General features: G+C 41.1%; 2 protein-coding genes across 2 annotated transcripts; both read left to right on the top strand.

Moving 5' to 3' along the window:
• Window positions 1-12,053: 12,053 nt before the first annotated feature.
• On the top strand, window positions 12,054-12,896 carry LOC117137724. The gene is made up of 4 exons (XM_033299298.1): window positions 12,054-12,290; window positions 12,357-12,533; window positions 12,588-12,752; window positions 12,822-12,896. The coding sequence occupies exons 1-4, from the start codon at window positions 12,054-12,056 to the stop codon at window positions 12,828-12,830; spliced, it is 588 nt and encodes a 195-aa protein (XP_033155189.1). The 3' UTR covers window positions 12,831-12,896.
• A 664-nt stretch (window positions 12,897-13,560) lies between these two features.
• Window positions 13,561-14,288, top strand: LOC117137789. The gene is made up of 3 exons (XM_033299445.1): window positions 13,561-13,823; window positions 13,878-14,054; window positions 14,109-14,288. The coding sequence occupies exons 1-3, from the start codon at window positions 13,566-13,568 to the stop codon at window positions 14,286-14,288; spliced, it is 615 nt and encodes a 204-aa protein (XP_033155336.1). The 5' UTR covers window positions 13,561-13,565.
• Window positions 14,289-21,212: the final 6,924 nt, after the last annotated feature.

Consider the following 21,212-nt stretch of genomic DNA (forward strand, 5'->3'; position numbering starts at 1 on the left):
TTTGGCCAAAGAGTGTGCAGCAACATGTTAATAATATCTTGAGCTACCCTGTCCAGCTGTGGGGGAATCCCCCGCAAAAAATTGAATACTTTCCTGCCCTTCTGGCTCGGGGCAACTCTGATGTGACATCATGAGGATGGATGATGGAGCTTGGAGGTTGGACGTCGGAGGATGGATGCCAAATGGGAACGAGGCGTATAAATCACAGCAGGCGGCACTCACGAAGCACTCCTATTTTAATCTCGTTTTTGAATACTCGTTAACTTGCCTTTTGTTATTCTTGCCTTATTTATTTTTTTTGATTTTCACGCGTATTTGCATACAAATGCGACGGACTGAGTTGGCAACCCTGGCAATGGCGTTTGCGCGCTGCCTACACGCTGCTGAAATGATTTAAAATCAATTTATTTTTTTCTATTATCCCTATGTAAATCATTTCACGACAGACAAACCGACGGACCGGGAATGAAGAAAGTTTCCATGCAAATAAATCAACTTGATGCGTGGCCATAGAAAAAGGAGCATGGCGATGCTAGAAAAAAGTCGAGTGAATGAATTTGGAATTATTTACAAATTCGCAAACAAATTTGCACATGACAAGCGATTGCGATAAGTGGGGATGGATTATGGTCGGGGAAAGTGGCTTTAAGGGCGACTCGATTCCGAGAATCTTCGATTGACTGCCCCAAATTGAAATATTAAATTAAAATGGAACTTAAGAAGCAGATAAGTGGCATTCAACTTACACTCGAATGCTTCTCTGAATTCTATTATCAACTTGGTAGTTTTGTTGCGGTGGCAATAATAACTAGTGATTTTGATAATTATATTATCAAGTATGTAGAGCTGTAAAATTAATAAAAATGATTAAGTATTTTTTTAAGAATATGGTTATGTTGTAAGCTGTTCGATTAATTTAAATTTACCCCTTCCATTTTATATGTGTTCAAAACATGATTTTATTTGGCACTTAGCCACGTTTATTGCTTTATAAGTACTTCCAAATTTACATAGCTTCGAATCAGTGCCACAAAATATGATAATGGTTGACATTATGCCATTACTGCATTCGCCAAAACAGATATGACATCCAGCTAATGACATTTAAATGAGCACTAAGTTTAAACAGACCAAGCGAAACTCATTAATATTTATGCGCAGAAATTATTCCATTCGGGTCAATGTGTGACAAATGGGCAATCAAATATTTATTTGCCACAGACAAAATGCAAAAAATCACAAATGCAGTACACATTTTTAATATGTATAACTGCATTTAATGGCCACTGAATATTTATAGAAAAAATTACGCACAAATGCAATAATAGCGAAACGAAAATTAAAGGCGTAAAAACAACTAATGCGCGCCCGAAAAAATATTCAACTCAATATGAATAACAAATCGTGATGAAATTTACATTGAAATGGCCGCAAAATGCAAACAAATAGAAAACAGCCTGCGAAAATATCAAATTGCATAAATAACTAATTAAATTTAAATTTGCAATTTAATGAGCGCAATTTGCGAACGTGCGAAGACTTCAAAATTCATTTTGGATGCCGTCATGTTTTGTTTCAACAATTCTGAGCTTTTCGTCCTTTCTATTACGCTCATTATACATACAAACAATTCCCTATATGAAGCCCTGTGATCTGTGTGACATTTTTATACCCGTACGTAAAAAGGTATACCAGATTCGTTAAGAAGTATGTCACAGGATCACTAGCCGTGTAAAGACGTTTGTCTGTTCGTCTGTCCGTTTTTCTGTCCGTATGAAGACAGTGACACAATAAAGGACATACTTTTGTTCAGGCTTAGCTGAGTGGATGTGAATTTTCTCTATATATCTAGCACTTGACTATCTGAGTAACGGGTATCTAATAGTCGCGACACTTACCTATGACGTCCTCTCTTGTTTTTGCTGTTTTTTTTTTTACGTTACTCGCTCTGGAAACTTTCCTTTCAAATAAGTTTTTCTTTGGCGTAAAGTTGGGCGTAATTAAAAATTTTCGCTTTTTATTCAAGATCAGGCTAATTAAAAAGTTTTGACCAAACCAAAGGGGATTGAGAGCAAGGTATTTAAAACTTATAAGAAGCTTGCCAAGGCCCTCGAAACCAAGGATATGAAATTCCCTGGGTGACAACAGAATAAACAAATAAAATGAAATAGAAATGTGAAATTATTGTAGAGTAAGAGAGTACCTTTGGCCAACGAGGGTATTGTCGAATGGACTCCGAGTAAATATCACAGCAATCGCAATTTTCATGAACAAATAAGAAGCCCTAAACTGGGCTGGCGAACTGGAGCATCTCGGCTGGAACAAAAATTAAATAAAAATAGCTTCGAGCCATATGCCAGCAAACTACTTGAGTTGGCAAGCAGTTGCTAACCCTCAACTAGCTAAACTCAGTTGAGTTCAGGGGTTGACGACGACCACGGAGACACTGCATCATTTCCAAATGAAATAAATCAAAATAGACAAACAAGCAAATAAATAAACAAACAAACAAAGCCAGCCAAGCGAACAAGGGGAGTACAGTGGAGACTGGACAGGCGGCACCACTCACTTGGAAGACAGTAAACAATCTGCACTTAACTAGAGTGCACTGTTAATGGATGTATCTGCAAGACAGGCACTAATCTAATTGAATTTTATAAGAATAGAATAAGCTACCAAAACTGTTCAAACTATTATGTTAAGCAAACATTGTTCTCTAGTCCATATTGAAAGTCAAAATTCCTTTTTTCATTTCAAAATTTGTCTAAAATTATCACATCTAGTGTTAAAATAATCATTCACAAAATGTAGGATTCTGTAAATATAAACTAGACAATCTAACTAGGTCAAGGAAATTAATTTTGAGTTTAATTGCGTCACTGACGTATTTTAATCAATTTAAGGATAAACGCTTTAATATCAGTTCTATAAAAATGTAATAATCATTTGGGGTTTCAGATTACAAGTGGAATTAGTCTGGACAATTACATTTTTTATTAGATAGGATTTTGTTGGCCCTTTGCAAGGCATAAAACTGTATAAGGACATCCACACAGAGCCACTCACACTTGAGGGTCCGAAAGGACTGAGAAGTTAAGCATTTTTATGGCTAGCGGCATTATGATAATGAAAGGCAACAAAGAAGCGGCGCCATTGACACTTAAAATTTAATGTGTGTGGCATTATGTTAAGCACCTGGCTCCGAATGCAACCCTTTTGGACGCGACCCACACTCGAAAAACACACATACATATACTGCAACGATCCGCAGCACATAAGCATATTAATAACGCCTTTATGCCGCAACAAAGGCAGCTGCGAGTTGGAAGTTGGGGCTGGGAGCTGGGTCAAAGTTGGGATGATGCGATGATGGGGCAGACGTGTGGCGCCGTGGCGGTTTAATTTAATTAAACAACATCAATCCGCTGTATACGGACGACCACCTTTGGCCCCTCTAATAATGTGACTGAGTAGATGCCACACTTAAAAAAAAAATATTCCAAATATTTTAAATTTTGAAAAAACGTATTTAAACCCACGTGCTTTAAGGTTTATATGTTGCTAAAATTGTAATCTAAATGTAAGGTCTCTTGGTTTTATTTGTGTTCCCTGCATGCTTTTTTCTCAGTGCACACTCCTTAATCCCCCACCAAATCACCCAACTCGCTTAATAAGAGGGATTTACAACTTTTCCGTAATAATTTTCAATTAAAAAACGCACTTCAACCCCGGGCAACGAAACAACAGCGAGTTTTGTTACTCATTTTTCGGGTACTGTGACGTGGCACTTGACAAACAAGATTTGCATGTCACACACATACGCACGCTTGAGCATGGTGTTCCTGTCATATTAACGGTACTCTGCACACACACACGTGCCTAAAAGGATTTGAGTCCTTCAGCGTACCTCGCACGAATGCCTTCTGTCATCGCTGCGCCCCTCGGAAAATGTTCCCTTTTTCCATCGCTCGCTGGCTGCAAATATTTGATTAGCTAGACAAAAGTTGCCAACTTTTTCCCACTCTTTAAAGCTCTTCGTTACTCTTCTTTTTTTGTGCGTTTTATGACAGATCCCGCCTGTCAGAGTTGCCACTCTTTGGCAGACATTTGATGAAGAGACTACGGATTGGATCCCGAAATGTTTGCTCGGATATCTGAGACACTCGGTGCGAGTTGCTGGCAAATTATTTTCGCAAAGTTGGACTCCTAAGCTGAGTTTGAGAGTTGGCAGTTGGGCGAACTAATGTGTAGTAGGCCGTTGTTCGCAAAGATCTCGAGTTTCAGTTGCGAAATGATTTCGAAAGTTTTCTTAAGACAACTTTTCAAGCGTTAAAGCCGCAATAAGTCTCCAGACGCCGCACTCTACACAGACATATATATTTAGGAAAGAAAGCCGCTTCTACGAATCCATTAGTTAGCATAAGTCTAACTGATATATTATAAACATTATGAAAGCAGGGAAAAATATTACGAACAGTGAAATCGGATTGTAGCAATTAAAGCAGTTATATGCATATATTACACAAAGATATTGCAGTATCGTATCCTTTTAGGATACCAACATCAAAATTATAAGTTTAAGCATGAGAGCTATGATATTTTTGAAAATTTCAAGGCTATATAAATCGTTGTTTATCCTCTTTTTTGAGGCATAACTGTTTTGTGCGGCAAGGCCTCGCACGCCGCAGTCTTTGCCACAGCAGCCGTAGCACTTTTAATTTTCGCCAATTTTTTTACTCGTTTTCCCATAAAGTGCTACAAAGTTGCCGCTGACGTTGACGCCACAGCAAATGCGTGTAACTTTTTAATCAAATTATGTGAAAATTTTCTTTGGCAGTAATTTTTAGTACAATTTTGCACAAAATTACTGGCGAGACAGTAGCTGCTGCAAGCTTGCTAGTCTTTTTAATGCTCGACTCTGGCTTGTATTTCATTTTGCATGCGGCCAGTCAGCTTATGCCATATGCCTCGGCTCCACGCTCTCCTGCCACATCGGAAAATCCCCCAATCTGCCAGAGAGCCCGCATTATTTTTAATTGAATTTTAAAGTTTTTCGCCAAGCCAAAAGACGAAATATTTTTGTTTTTCCGCCAAAGTTTTCTGCTCGTTGGGGCTCTGGCAATTTAATTAGAAAATCATTTTGACTGCCGCTGTCTTTGCCACTTTGCCAGAAATTTATAAAGTAAATTTTCCCAAGCACAAATCACATTGGGTTGTCTGCAGATTTAGTTTGGGTGTTGCCACATTAGTAGCCAAGTTTATTTCATTTCATTTCGTGGCGCCCAACGGGGGGCATCCGGTGGCTGCATGTGCGGATGCGAATGGGTTTGCATTTGCTAGCACGTATTGTCCGTCCTTCTGGTCGTTTTTTGTAATTTGCAACAGACACATTAATCAAAAAACTGCTACTCGCCACGAGGCCCAGCCTCTCTAGTCAGTCACACATGCCAAATGGCATTGGTCAACTGCCGCTGGACAGGCTTTGTCCACTCCTCCCCCACCACCGCACTCCTTTCCAGGGTTATTAAGTGGTGGAGGTAATTGAAATGTCAGCGGAAGTGTTGCTGGCCGCACACACAGCCTGCGGTTCCAGGGGATTCAGATGAGATGGGCCCAGCCGCCGCCAGGAGACAGTCTCTGAAAAAGTGATTCCACATTTCCACATGCCTGACCGAAGCGTTTCCATGGGGCCACCGGATATAGGAGACCGTAACGAGCATTAACGAGCCCAGTAGTGGTTAATTATGTTGGAATTGGGGCCTTTTGTGGTCGCGCAATTGCAAGACGCAGCAGTCGGTCCTGAGAAGCGATTATAATCCACGAATTTTGATCCCCAGTTTGATCATGTTTCTGCTATGGGAAAGTCGTAATTTGTCTAAGAAAATAAAATGTTGAACAAATTTACTGTGACTAAAAGCACATGATATAAGTATAGAAAAGTTGAAATATTTTATTGCACACATTTATAATTTTCTTTTCAGAAACTTCGCTCTACTTTCCAACTTTCATCAGTAATCACTTGTCGCATTTAGAACTGGCAACATTTTCCAACCAATTTCAATTTGATAATTTCCGCAGCAGTTGGCTTACTTGAATAACGCTAAACGAATTATCGAATCGCACATGTACACTGGGCTCCATTTTCCGCATAGCTATATAAGAACATATATATCTATATACCATATATATATACATATCGGAAGTAGGTGTGGGCGTTGCGGAACTTTTTTTCGGAAGGACAGGCGACAGGTTTTTGCGCTGCTTTCAGCTTACCTTCGAATTTCCTCAAACTTTTTCGCTGCCAGAACTTTTTCATTACATTTTGACTGGTACGATTCTCTATCTGCTGTTGTTTTTCTTGAATTTTTTTTTCGGCTGCAATTGCTGGACCTGCTTCTGTGTTGTTTATGAGCTAATTACATAAGCTCGTTATTAGGCGAATTACTTGTTTCTTCATTTGCAGCAGCAACAGCAGCAGCAGCAGCAGCATAAGCTACAGCAACAGCAAATAAGAAAACTTTTTTAATTATAACCTCATTTAGATTTGACGTTGCCGTCGCTCGCGCTTCCTTTTGGCCAAGTTGGCTTGTGGGTGGTAGTACTCGGAGATTGTGCTACTTTCACATCAGCCCAGCCATCTAATCAGCGGGCATATTTAATTTGATCTGATTTGGCCAGGTTCGGTAAGCGAAGCCAGTGCAGTGAGGCCTGGCTAACGTGGATGCACCTTAATCGCTTCCCTTTTTGGGATCAGTGGAATACCATACCTTCCAGCTCAGCGGAAATCGTTGTCAATGCATCCGGATATCCGTGTGCGCTGGCTCCTCCACTCAGCAGAATTTATATATTCTTTATTCCGATGAAGCGTAAAAATACGTCTTACCTCGCTCCTTTTGCTCCACAGAAATAAATATGCTGAATTTTGTTTATGCTGCATTTGCATACATCTTTGTGAGTTCAATTCTCGAGCGGGGAATCTCAGACGGAAGGCAAATAAGGAGGCAAAATGCTTTTTTAGTTGTTGACTGCAATTTCCTTGGCATGATTTCCACATTTCTTTTTTGCCTCCTCCTTGCATTTTCCTCCTCGAACTCCTTTCTCTTAGCTATTTGTGCAACTGTCTGTGTGTGTCTTGCTGAGTGTGTGTTGGGAAAATATTTGATTTACGTCAAATTGACACGCATGAGTTAATCAAAAAATGATTTGTTATTGCTTACAAATGCATCCGTAATTTCCATATTTTCCAAAACCAAAAGAAAGTTGCATTAAGTGTATATTTCAAGTAGCTTTCATTGCGGAAAGTTTTCCAGGCTTGTATAACTTTACAGCTGTAAAGTTCTTTTTATTGAAAATATATATTTTAACCTGGGGCTGCCCTAATTATATTTTTTATGCTTCTAACTTACCCTTCTCTTTTGAGGTATTATTTATATACCTTCGGAACTCTTTCTTTCTTTAGGGAGAGAAACCCCAGAGATCTGGCCATAGAGTTTTGAACACATATGGAGGATTAAAACTGGTTTTGGAAACGCAAGAGCAGTACATGATTTTAGCCCCCAGAGGTTTGGCGAACATTCCATTTGAGTTCAGATTAAGCTGGAGAATGCCTTCTCAGATGTTATTCATTTGAACACCTTGCCAGGCGGAGAGCTTGGCCACCTTGAGGCATCTTCTCGGTTAAACAAGATAAATGGGAAATGTGAAAATGAAACATCACCTTGCCGGCCTGCCCTTTTCAGCCCTAAGGACCACAGGACAGGGCCAAGATATATTCAGTATTTATATTTCATCCTGTTGCCCAACTACCCAAGTAGAAGATAACATTTTAATAGGGCAGCGCCACCTATTGGCGAGTGGGTAGGTGAGCGAGGTCCTTGGGGCCTCGCCCACTGCCACGCCCCTCCCAGGATGTCTGTCCATTAGGTTAATGTGCACTTCAAACGAAATTAAGATGAATTGATTAAAATTACCAGAGTGCAGAGTGTTTGCTTTGGCTTCGGTTTGAGTTCAGTTGAGTCGAGTCGAGCTGAGCTGAGCTGCGCCGAGTTGAGTTGAGTTGAGTCGAGTTTGTGGCAAAGTTCAGGGAGCAAGATTAAGTGCTTTCATTTGCCTTCGCTTGAAAAATGATGCAGCCCTGAAGTCCTGCAAACCGAACAGGCCAAGAGGAAACGGAAACCGATGGCAAATAATGAAAGTTTCGGTCGGCAAGTGCAGGTTGCAAAATAATGAATGGGGCCTGCATTTATTAATGTATTTGGAAAGCGTTCGCAAATTAATTGCCATTTAATTTGTTATGCTAACTACACTCACACACCGAACGACTAATTGGTTTAGCTGGCAACATTTTGCGTAGCTTTAATTAAATTGTAAATTTCCCGTTTAGCCAGCAGGAAGTCGAGTCGAGAGAGCAGCGAAAATTGCAATTAAGATAATTATCTGGCAAAAGCAAAAGTGTAAATCCTTTGCGCTCCAAGGATTATGCAACTGCAGTCTGCTGCGCAGCGCTGTTGCCTTTGCTGCTGTGTGCCGCACTTAATTTGCATAAATTTCAAATGAATCCAATGGCCAAGAAAGCGCAGCTAAACAATTGCCACTGATGAAGCAGCAGCAGAGCCAAAAATACACAGCGCAAAAATGTGGGTGCAACATTAAAACTGGTTGGAAAACCAGATAAAGAAGAGTTGATATCAAAATATGTCCATTACTTGAATGGCTTGCTTGAATAAAATTATCGGAGATAATTTTAAAAAATATTTAAAATATACGCTAAAAGACTATTTTTTTATGTACACCAAAATAGTTTTAGATCGAACTAATTTCCATAAAAATTATAGTCAAGAACAAACATTCTCAACATTTTTTCTCAGTGCAGATGCAGCTGAAAACTGCAGCTTGGGGCGCTTACTTTGTCTGTGCCACATGACGCCCCGCCTGCCCCTCGTTTTCAGGTGCCACAATCACCAGGAAAGACGTCGCAGGATAATCGAAGTACAGGGAGCGGGTCCAAAAGCACAGAGCCAGCGGAATGGAGAGAAGGAGCCGAGAATTTTGTGTTATTCTTACGGATTTTCTACTTTGTTGGCAATGTAAGCAAAGCAACCCCGCCCCTTCAACAATCCGGCTTTCCGCTTTCATTTGCTCTGCGCAAAGTTGACGCTTTTGTTTGATTCGTGTCACCCAGCTGACCAACGCCCTTGCCACCCAGTCCGATTTCCCATCGCCCATTTCCCACCCACTGCAACCGTAGTACTCCCACTCCCACTCAAGGTTCGCCCAAGCCCAAGGTTCCCTCTATCGTTCCACTCTGTTGGAGTTACTTTGCTTCGAATTATGCAAAACACAGAAGCGGGCAAACGGGAAAGAAACACAAAACAAATAGAAGAACGGAATTGTCAAATGAGATTCAATGTTCTGCTCAAGTGGCTCTCGTCTCCGGTTTTCCACCGAGCGGAGTGAATTTTAATAATAAATTTTCGTGTGACCACCGAGCAAAGTTGCAGCAGCTCACATGCAATTTTCCAGAATTTACTGCTGCGTGAAACTTTGGCAATTCGGCACCGAATGCTGAATACCGAATGCCGAATGGCGGGATGGCCAACAAAGTTGGCCAAAAGCGTAGCTAGTCTTGGCCAACTGGGAGCGCCTTGCGTGTCCAGGCACAAGCTGAAGGCAAATGAAGCTACAATTACGTCTACAAATACACATAAAAGGGGAAGTAATTTGCAATTAAATTACGACGAAATGGGCAATAGAAAAGGAATTAATTGTCCACGAAATGCAATTATGCTTCCCCTCGCTTATTCCGCCTTTTTTTATGCGCTGCAAACTGAATGTGCGAATAAATGAACGAATGAATGGCATCGCAAAGTGGGACAGCCCAGCAGTTCAACTTTGGTTGCAGCTTAATGGAATTGCATATTAAGAACTTGTCAAAATGATAACTTTCCTCGGTGCCATCGTCAAAACTGAAACGAGCAACATGGCAGTTCGCACTCGCAAAGTAAGTGGGTTTCTGCCGAAAACTTTAATATTGAATGGCCCAAATGGGGGAGGCTGGTTACCAACTGGTTCACCCTAATAAATTACGAATGTTCCTTTTATTGAACTTAATTTCCCCTTTTTTTTGTGAGAGCTTCCAGGAAAGCAAAGTAAAAGCCGCTGCAAAGGAGATATATGACCGCAGTCAAAGATTACATTTAGTGCAGACACTAAGAAAAAATTCGATTTATTTAGAAATGTTTAGATTTTAAATAGAAGTAGTAGTAGAATAATAAACCCCTTTGGGAATAGGAGTGAAAAAACTAAAGCATCATATTAATATGTGAAAATTGGGAGACCTCAGACTTCAATGAACTAATTTAAAATATTGAAAGGCTTCATTTAAGGCTTATAAATCTTTTGAGTAGGTATAGCAATTTGTTAATATAAAGAAATATATTTTTTCGAGTGCACACACACTCAGTGATTTTTAGTGCACTCGGAGCTGCAGCCCAAGGTTGAGTGCCTCAAGCAAGCCGCAAGCAGCCAAATGCGATGCCTTTCAAAGCTGGCTAACGATCGGCAAATAGACGAAAGACGGGTTGGCAGTGGAGGAGCGGGGGTCCTTTGGCAGGATTGAAGCAATGGAGATGGTCAGCATTTTCGGGTACCATGGGCTTTGGCTTTGAGCGTGGCACGCAGCAAATGCGTTTGCATTACGGTCAGATGTTTGCGGCGAGCCCCAGTCCGCAAACTTACAGGCACACCCAAACAAACTTGTTTGCGCCTTTATGGCAGCCAAAGTTTGACCACATTTTGCTAACAAAAATATTACAACAATGCCAGCCTTGAAGTCTGCTTGTGGCCAGAGGACCACAGACTCGCCCAACAGACCGTCAGCCCGCCAGCCCGCCCGTCCACTATGCCGCCCACAAAAAGGATGCAATTAATTTCGCAAAAGGACAACTTCATCTGACAGCAATAATGTATTGCAAATACCAGAAGCGCACAATGGCCGAAGAAATGCATAAATTGCCTGCTGAAGGCAACGAAATAAGTGCGGAAATTGGTAGGGGATTAAATGGCCTAAACAGTTGCCGCGGCATTAGGCTGATCGGTTGGGCTTGAACCCTTCACCCCTTTTCCCTTCACCCAAAAACCAGCAAGCCATTGGATTCGATGTCGTCCAGCAAACTTTTCACTTTGCATGAACATAAAATACATACCAAATAGAACAACAACACCAGCCATGCAGCTGCAAAAACAACACAAAAAAAAGGGGGGAAACTTTTTAATTTATATTTAAACTTTTTCAAAGTGTTGAGCAAGGGGCGTTATCTACTGGCGCTGCGACTTACCGCCTCGACTCCCAAATAGCCATAAAACACCAAATGTGCCTTTCCACGCAGAAGTGTGTAAACCAGGCTAACAAGCTCTGCAACCCGTTTAAAGCCGAGCGGTTGGTAGTTGAGGTCAGTCGGGGATTACCGCACATGAGTCGGCGGCAGGGGCTGCCTGTTCTGCTGGGGTAATCATTTATTAATAGTTGATTATGTTAATAAAGGTTTGGGTCTAAAGCCAGTTATATAGTATTTGAAACTTTCATCTGAGCGTTGCTTACAATTAAAAAGATTATAATAATAACTAAGTATCTTGCTTGCTCAACACATATGTGTGAGAAGTAATTGATTCAAGCGCATATTAGAAATATTAAATATAATGTGGCTAAGCAAAAAAGATGTAATAACTTTCCTGGTCATCTTGTAATATATTTAATAACTGATATAGCAACAGTTTAATCATCATCATAACATCTGCTTGTATAGAAAATAAGAATTAAATAATAAATATACCAGAAAATGTGTTTTCTACAGAAGTGATTGTAGTGATGGCCATTTAATCAATCTGCAAATTATACGTTTGGCTTTTATAAACCCAGAAAAATCGTGTTTTTTTTTTTAATCACAAGCTGTTTTATAACAAACGCAATGGAAATGTAATATAAAAACGGTTGAACATCGAAAATAGAAGCTTATTTGAAGATCAGTGGAAAAATGCAGTGGAAAACATGTTGGATGTTGCAACTAATGCTAATATTGAAAGTGGTCCACTTATCGATGCAAATCAGCTACGAATTCGAGATTGAAGACGAATCCATCTACTCCGAATGCAGCGACGTTCCACCCGGAACTCTCGACATAAGTGGGCTGTTCGACTTGACCAATTATACCACCACAGCGACACCGGATGGAATTGCCGTGTCGGGAAGCATGACATCCGTGTTTAAAGCCGAGCCAACGGATCGCATCGAGGTTTTTGCCTAGGGTAATATCAAAACCTATGTTCATAATTAATATTTTTGTTATTTTTCATTTCAGTTGACTGGAAACCTGCTCTATTTCGACCGAGGTGCCTGGCAACCGACCACATTGAATATGATGGTGCGCGATTTCTGCGCAGTTATGTACGACAAAAAGCAGCTTTGGTACTCAGATTGGTCCTCCCACGTTGCAAATAGCGATGAGATCAAGGACAACTGCATCAAGGTGCCCGGTGTAGGTAACATATCAAGGCCATATTTGCATTGTGTAATATGTTTTGCTTTTTAGACTCTATTCCTTATAGAAACCTATAACCTGAAGCTAGTTTTTGGCAGTGGTATACCATTAGGTACTGGCCGTTACAGCATTCGCGTGCAGGTATTTGCATATGACCAGAAGGGCAAAAAGCGACCCAATGATGTCTGCTACGAAGTTAAAGGCAGTTTCTATAAGGTGGAACCGAATTATTTGTATATTTAAATAAATAATTAATTATATTAATTACCATTAATGTACTTGCAGAGAACCTAAAAACATCGATGTCCTGTGCAAATCGTGTAAATATATATTTAAAAAAAATAAAATGTAAACTTGTTGCTTTAATAAAACTAAATGTTTAAATGTTTCTAAAAAAAAATATGTATACTAATAAATTAAAAACATGCAAAATATATTAAATGCTATTATTAAAACACAATTTAAAAGAATCATAGAGAACTCTGAACTACTTTTCCAGTTTAGTTGTTTTTGCCCACATGTGGCTGTACATGTTTTTTAGAATAAGTTACATATGAGTTTATAAAAAATATGTGTAAATTAAATTAAAGAAGTCAAATTTAAGATAAAGGAATATTTAAATTTTCACATACATTCGCATTTTATTCCACCGGCTCAAAACTTAAAATCAAACATTTTTTTCATGATCACCTCGTTAAGAAGTACATGTGCCTAATTTATATTTAGTTAAGCTGAAATTGTCAATTAACAAAGTTATATCAAGTATTTTCTTCCAAGGTTATCGGTAATCTTTTAGTTTATTTTTTATATATTGTAGGTACAATTAATTGGAAGATTGTTATCAGAAAATTGTACGTTGTCGGCTTATATAAATGAAAAGGGCGTTTAATTACAGGTTCGCCACTTCCGAAAACAATTTCGAACGGCGCTCATACAATAATAATAATTAAATTTACTTTGCTGGATTAAATAAATAGCGTTAAAAGTGACCCTATTCCAAATTACCCATTACTGTTTTCTAAAACCAAGATGAATCAACAGCTATTTAGGATATGGCAGCTTCTAGTCCTGATGGCATTTATCCCACATTCAATTGAAGTGAACTACGAGTTTTCATTGGAGGATGAGCGTGTTACCAGTGATTGCCAAAACGAACCACCCGAAACACTGAACATCGATGGATTGTTCGACATGTCAAATATGAACTTTGAAATGACTGAGGACGGAGTGACACTATCGGGATACAAGACCGTCGTGTGGGATATTCAGCCAACAGATCGAGTTGAAGTATAAATATCCGTCATATTACTATAATAGTACTCATAGAAGGTTGTCTTTTAGCTACAAGGAAGCGTTCTGTACTACGATCGTGGCACCTGGCAACCAACCACCCTCAACATGTTGGTCAAGGACATTTGCCACGTTTTGTTCGATAAGAAGCAGGTGTGGTACAATGCGTATAGTAAGCATATAACCAATTTCGCACACATAAATGACACCTGCTTTAGAGTGAAAGGAGTGAGTGATAATAGAAGATAATGTAATAGATACAACTAACACCTTTCGTTGCAGAGTGTCATCGAATTTGAAACCTATACGATCAGTTTGGAATTCGGCAGTGGAATGACATTGCAAAGAGGCCGCTATGCAATCCGTTTGAAGTTCAGGGCGTTTGATAAAAATGGAAAGATAAGGCCAAACGAAATTTGTTTTGAAATCAAGGGTCAGTTCTCTAAGAAAAGTTTTGGCTAAAACGAATATGATTAATAAAACGATTGCATAAACTTGGAACAACTTAGTATTTCTATTTTTGGGGCCTTTGTTCTATAATTAAGTAAATTACAAATTAGGTCACAGAGTTTAACAGCTTAGCACCCTAAATCTAATAGTAGATGTATTTTTTGTTTTAAGTACAAAACTGAAACTGTTCATTTCTGCGCACTGGTTGCCATTTTTCGCTGGCATTCCCGCAAATGGTGCGCATTCATTTATCAATATTTATTGCATTTAATGTGCAATTTGCATTTCTTAATGAAATTACACAGAAATTATATATAAATCAGCAGCATTTGAGCAACGTGCACCGTGGCACGTACCACTGCATGCCATGCGGCAAGTATCGATATCTCGCTGGCCATGTAATTTCCGCTTAATTTGCTGCCATTACCACAAAAATGCATTAAATGAGCATGTGTATGTGTGTGCAGGAGGGCGCGGCGATAGCCTTTAAATGCGCTGCAATTATTTGCATTGCCATTTTAATTGAGTGTTAAAATATTTGCGGCCACCTGGTGCCGGGACCCATGAAATATGCCATCTCCTGTTCTTTTGGGCCACAATCCAAAAATCTAAGCCGTGATTTCTGCCGGAAGCCTCGAAGGAGCTGCAAATTTTGGTCCACAACCCTTTTTGCCCGGCGATCAGCCGCCATTTGCTACCATGGTGATGCCACTTTCCTGGTCATCCTCCGTGAATGCAATCCCAGTGACTTAGCAGCGCTGCATCCAAAGGTCGGCTGTGCGGGTGCATTAATAAATTGAGTTGGGTCCATAGTGCAGCTTGCAACTGCAACCGACTTGCACACAGTGAAAAATGTGGAAAATTATGATATATATATTGTGATTTCTAATTTCCAAGATAAAACATTATCTTAACCGCTAATACTTAGCATTAATGTGCCAAAGTTTCATTTATCTTTCCATAAAAGCACTAGGCATTTCTTGCAGTGCACCCATGCACACATATGCACAATGGCTGGGAACGGGCCTGTCGATTTCATTTGATATGCGCCTTTGGGCCATAAAATTTGACACAAACGCAGGACACACACTGGGCCCAGTGCCGGATTACGAGAGGATGAGGAGCAGGTCCTTGGACCAGGACGACGATTGGTAGCGGGAGTGGGAGTGGCAGGGCTTGTGCGAGTGCTGGGCAAAGCGTTGCTCATTTGCAGTCGTTATTAAATTGCGTTTTTCAAATGGAACCGAACGGATGCTGCAAACTGGAGGACTGGACTTTGGCAGGGGGGCCATTGGCATTTTAATGAACTGATGCATTTGGCCAGCTGCATTCGGCCCGAATCTGCCCCTTTGTGCATTTATTTGTTTGCTCTGGCACTGATTGTATTTGCATTCGTGTGTGTGCGGGTGCGTGTGTGCGCGTGTGTGTGTGTGCCATTGGCAAACGTTCGATTTGGTGTAATGAAATTTTCTAATCAAAGCGTTTTGTTTATTTGCATTTGGTCATGCCGCTCCGCCTCCTGCCGCTCCTGCTGATCCTTCGGCTCCTGTTTGGTCGAATCGGTTTTGTTTGGCTTGTTGACTGCCCGCCGCACGCTGTTGTTGTTGTCCGCCATTGTTTACATTGGGTCAAAGGTTGTCACTTGTGCAAATACTAATTAGTTGTAATTAGGTTTTACATATGCACACCAACCGCAAAACAATTGCTCAGAAAGTGAGTGGGCCTTTTCTCATTAATCAATGGATTAATCTTCGGGCAAATCGCATTGCAATGGAGCTGAAATTAAATTACCCCAAAATAGGCAAATGCCTCGCTGAAAGCATTCATAAGCTGTTATAATATATCCTTTTATCCTTTTTTGAGATTGTGTTGATTTTCTTGGCATATAATAATACCGCCCTTTTAATTTCGCAATTAGTTGGCCGGTTGTCTTAGCCCTTCGATTTAATCTAGGCAGTACTTTTCATCCGGCTTAGCTGTGCTCACTTTGATCTGGTCTCAAATTAAATGGCATTTTGTGTGGCCAATTTGCATATTTTGGGCATGGCAGAAATGGAAACAATAAGCCATAATTTTTATATAATTAACTGTATTCCCAGCTTGGCGCCGCATAAAGTCTTTGAAAACTCATTTGAATATGAAATTCATATTCAAATTCAAATTTTCGCAGCTCCAGCTTCTCCCCTTGGCATCCTGGCGGCAGCCAGCGAGTTCAATGAGGTGTTAAACCATAATTTGCACAAACGCTTCGCTGAGCCAACCGCCCACCGCCTGCCGCCCATCAGGCAAAGAGCCACGCCCCCATTCCCAGCGACTCCCCCACCGCACATTTGCATTTTGCGCGCTTTAATTTTTACTTTATTTCATTTCAGTTTTTTGCCGCATCTTTTTTAGAAATATTTTCAAGCCCCATTGTTCCTTCGCCCCAAAGTGTTTGGCCACAATTACGCAATGAAGGCGAACCGGTGGTTTTGGCTGGGTTTGGGGAGCTTTGATGCATGCACCGCCATCACAGTTAATCGCCATGAAATTTGTGGGCCATAAAATGGACACTGGCCAAGCGTAATAGCCAAATTTTATTAGCTTCAATTTAACAATTTGTGGCCAAGGCCTCTCCACGGACTTTATTAATATTTAAACAAGGCAAACATTAGACTTATGACCGCTGTGCTCAACTGTGCCATGCCTCATGCCTCACCAGAAAAAAAAAAAAAAAAACAGGACCTCATTTCACCTGGCCCGGCTGCTGTTACTGATGAGGATTCAGCCCGAACAAAGGAGCCACACCATTTTAATTTTTCACTTGGCTGAGTGCAGAATTAAGACATTAAACGAATGCGTCGCACTGTCCCCCGCCCCTTGGCTTATAATGAAGTTGGGGCTGGCGCAGCTGTGCCAAATCCTCCACTTCCCAGCCTCCGACCAGCCGTACAGCCCATCACCATCCATGGCTGTCTGGCCAAAAGAAGACAGTACCCCCGAACAACTGATTTTAATAACAGTCATCCGCTGCCGCTGTGCATAACGATGCGTAACCGTCGAGCAAGGAGGAGGAGGAGGGGGCGGAGGAGCGGGGTGGTCCGTTTTAGCCACGTTATGACTTTGATTCATCAGGAGGGAAAGTGGCTGGGAACCTGCGACAGCCGCTGACCTGCACTGCCAAAGAAATGTGCGAGAATCGTAGCAGGATACAATCATCCACTAAAACATTTGTTAGCATACAAGTGATAAAAAAAATATAAGTAAAAAAGCATGTCCAAAAAAGTATCTTAATAACTAAATATAATATATAGATGTAATTATAAGAAGTGTATTTAATCTTAGAAATAACTAAATATTCAAAATATCTCCCTCTCAAAACTGAACATTTCCGACATCAATTATTAATGTAATAAGATAAGTTTTTTTGCCAAGTGCCTGCGCGCCATTTGCATACAAATGGGCGTTGGACTTTGACGCATAAGTTCGCTGGCAATTTGCTTATAAAACGTATTCTAATTGCCAGCAATTTCGACGCGGCGACAGGAGCAGGTGCAGGTGGAGCTCCTTCTCGTTGCGTCGGCGGCATTTGAGGGTTAATCGCTCAGCGGACTTAACCCAACCAAATCCCCAAGCATGCCGCACTCACTGGATTCTGCGGAAAAATGAAAGAGGCAGCCCGCCACCCTTGTCAGCGTTAGTAATAAAACTTTATTGAATTGTATTAATTTTAAAATTATTACCATTGAGGCGGAAGTAATGCAATGTAGCCGCGTGCATATGTGTGAGTGTGAGTATGTGTCTCGGTGGCTGCGTTTTACGTGTGTGTGTGTGTGTGTGAGCGCTGGAGTGTGTTCTAGCAACGGCTGTTGGAATTTAACAAACAACAACATTTTCATTATTGTGTGCAGCTCAGTGCAGAGAAAGAAAAAAAAACGAATAAACCGAACCCAAACAAAGGGCTCAGTGAAAGGGGGTCGTGTATTGTGCGATTTGGCAGGGGGGTGCAGGGGACCCACAACCACCCCTTCGGAAATCCCCTTTGTCGTCGTCTCAAGTGCTTAACTTTCCATTTCGCTGTGTGCGCTGCAAAGTAGGCAACGTTTTCTTGAAACGCAACACACACACGCAGGATTCCCTTTGCTTTTAATGAAAACCTAACGTTTATTGTAATTTTTCCTCTGTTTTTCTCTGGCACTTTTTCCCCTCAATTTTGTTTTGTTTTATTTTACCCGGCTTGCCGTCGATGTTGGGTATTATTCGAGTTTGGTTTGGCACGTGCACAAATGCAGCTAATCGAGTGTGAAAATCGTTCTGGGCTGCCCCAAGAATTCGCTTTTTAAAGTTTAGCTCCAATCTGTGCTTTAATATGCCGCGGTAGTTACAATATATGTGCATATATCTGGAAATCTAGAAGGATGTGGAGTTGAAGGAAACTAATAGTTCGACTAAACATTTTCCTTAATAATTGAAAATATTAGTTCTAGAATTTAATCTTATTAGGTCAATTCTAGCTTTATCTACCATTAAGTGTGATATAACTGGCAGTTGCAATGCATTGGTAAATACTCTTCGAGATTGTTTTGGGCACTGCCCACCACTCCACTTCCGGATATGCAAATCCATTCGTGGAACTAGTTCCGCTGGGCAGCCGCAAAAGCCAGCTCTCAGAGCCTGCCAATTCATTTCTATTCATGTTATGCAATTGAATTGCCCAAGTTGCCCGGTCGCAGGCAGCGCAAAGGCTTTCCTTGCCCGCTTATGCATATGCACACAGGACATGGCCTGGCCGGCGTTATCCTTTTCTTTTTTTTACCCGCACACTTGCTCACCTGTTCACCTGTTACGGCCAGCTAAACGTACCTGTGGTCGCCTCCAGCTGCTGCCTGTGGCGAAAGCCCCGTTTGCTGGCTCCTAACTGAGAGCTGAGCCACAGTTTCAGATGGTTGCATCCCCTGGCAGCCACACCGTGTTTCCCCCCAGACTTTCGAGCAGCTTTCCCCAGGATTTTCCTGTTGTGTCTTTCCCTCCAGCTTTTACCCTATTTTGCCCTTGTCGTGTAAAGACAGCACTTGCGGTTGAGTTGATCTGACCGCTTGTCCGGCAAGCCATAATTATGCAATTTCTTGTCAACATGCTCTGGACGGGAAATGCACAACGTGGCCGAAAGTGTGTGCGCCAGTATGTGTGTGTGTGGGTCGAAACAAAGACTTGAATGTTTTAGCTTCTTGAAATTGCCAGACATTTAAAGGCAATTATGCAGAGTGAGTGCTGTCTCCCTAACTCACAACTTTTTGCGGTGTTGTCGAATGGACACAAGAGGCATAAGCAAGGACATAAATTATTCATGGCTGCATTTTCGGGTCCCCAATCAGAAGCCTAATTTGCCATGCTTAGCCCAAAACGAAATGCTCCAATGAATCCTACACTCAGTTTAACACACTGCAGGAAAACTAAGATTGTTGATCTAAGATGAGCACATTGTGGTAATGTAACAAATTTGTAATTACACATTTTACAATAATTAAAATGTAATATTATACATCTGGCATGTCTGGAATGATGCATATAGACAAAGTATCTTTTATATTATGATATGTAAAATCGTTATAACCTCTCTCGAGATTTTTGTAATATCCAATATGAATTTATTCTTGTGAATCGCTTTTCCATTGATTTTGTGAAGTTTATCTTGATTTTAGAACGATTTATTTTCTGAGTGAGCTGCGCAACATGCATGTATTTATATTCCTCAGATTGGCAGTGTGTGTGTGTGAGTAAACATTGTAGGAAATTCGCTCTTTTTATGCTCATGAAACCTAATCACACACACCCGCCCACTGCCAAAAGCCCATTAAGAGGTGGCAGGCTAAGCCAGTGCGTTTGACTGTATTGGAGTGGAGAGTTGCTTGCATGGGTGTGGGTTTGTGGCAAGTGTCTTATCTACTTCCTGCTGATATGTTTATGATGCCAATGCCACTGATTATCAACTGCACAAGCCAGATGAAGATTCAGACCGGGAAGAGCTCTATAAGAAGAGCAGCCACCCGCCCAACCAGCAGCCAAGAAAACGAAAAGTTATTGCAATGCGTTCGTTGCCTCAGCGGAAAGTTGTCATGACAACGTCGTATTCGCAAGTAGGGGAGTGCCATTGCCCACAGATTATGATTGAGTTTGTTGCACACACATACACTTGGCCAAAAAAGGTGTGAGAATAAACAAAATTCTAGAAGTTGCATCATGACGCATGCTAGTACAATATCGCTGGCTCATTGTTCCTCTTTTGCAAATAGTGCAAATATTTCTTATGAATTTCCTAATCTACATATACTGTTTTTTGGCTGAGTGTACAAAGGACATCCGCGCTGAATAGCGTCATTTGTTTCCCTGCAATGTCGTGGAACAGGGAGACATGCAAAGTTATGGCGGTGAGGAAGGTTCCTCCGTTGTCGTCAAGCCATAACGCGCATCATTATTAGGCGAAAATTATTATGGCACCCGCTGGATATCAAACGGCATCTACATCCCATTTTCCCTGCCCCTGCCAAGCCATCGTCACTCCTCAAGTTTGATGGCATAACGACTTTGGCCAAAAAGGGCGCTTGGCGGGGAGGGGTGGTGCCGCGGCCAAATGCAAATCTCATCAGTTGGATTTATGACACGCATAATTTTTATTGTGTTTGAACTGCCAGCGCCGAACACATCAGAAATTGGCACATGTCCTGGCATTTTGGGCCCTGCTAATTCGGGTCTCCAAGATTTTGTACTTTTATGTGCTCCAGCACAAACATTGCAAATTCTGCATTTGCTCGGTGCCCTGGCGCTGCTCCTTAATGGCGCCATAAACAGAGCCGCCCGAAGGCAGTCTTTGATTATATAACATAATGGATGGGCGATAATGGGCGGTGGAGCATGGTGTGTGGTGTGTGAAGGCAGTTGCCCAGAGCATTCTGCGAG

Source organism: Drosophila mauritiana, chromosome 2R, assembly GCF_004382145.1.
Source record: "Drosophila mauritiana strain mau12 chromosome 2R, ASM438214v1, whole genome shotgun sequence".
NCBI classification, from domain to species: domain Eukaryota; kingdom Metazoa; phylum Arthropoda; class Insecta; order Diptera; family Drosophilidae; genus Drosophila; species Drosophila mauritiana.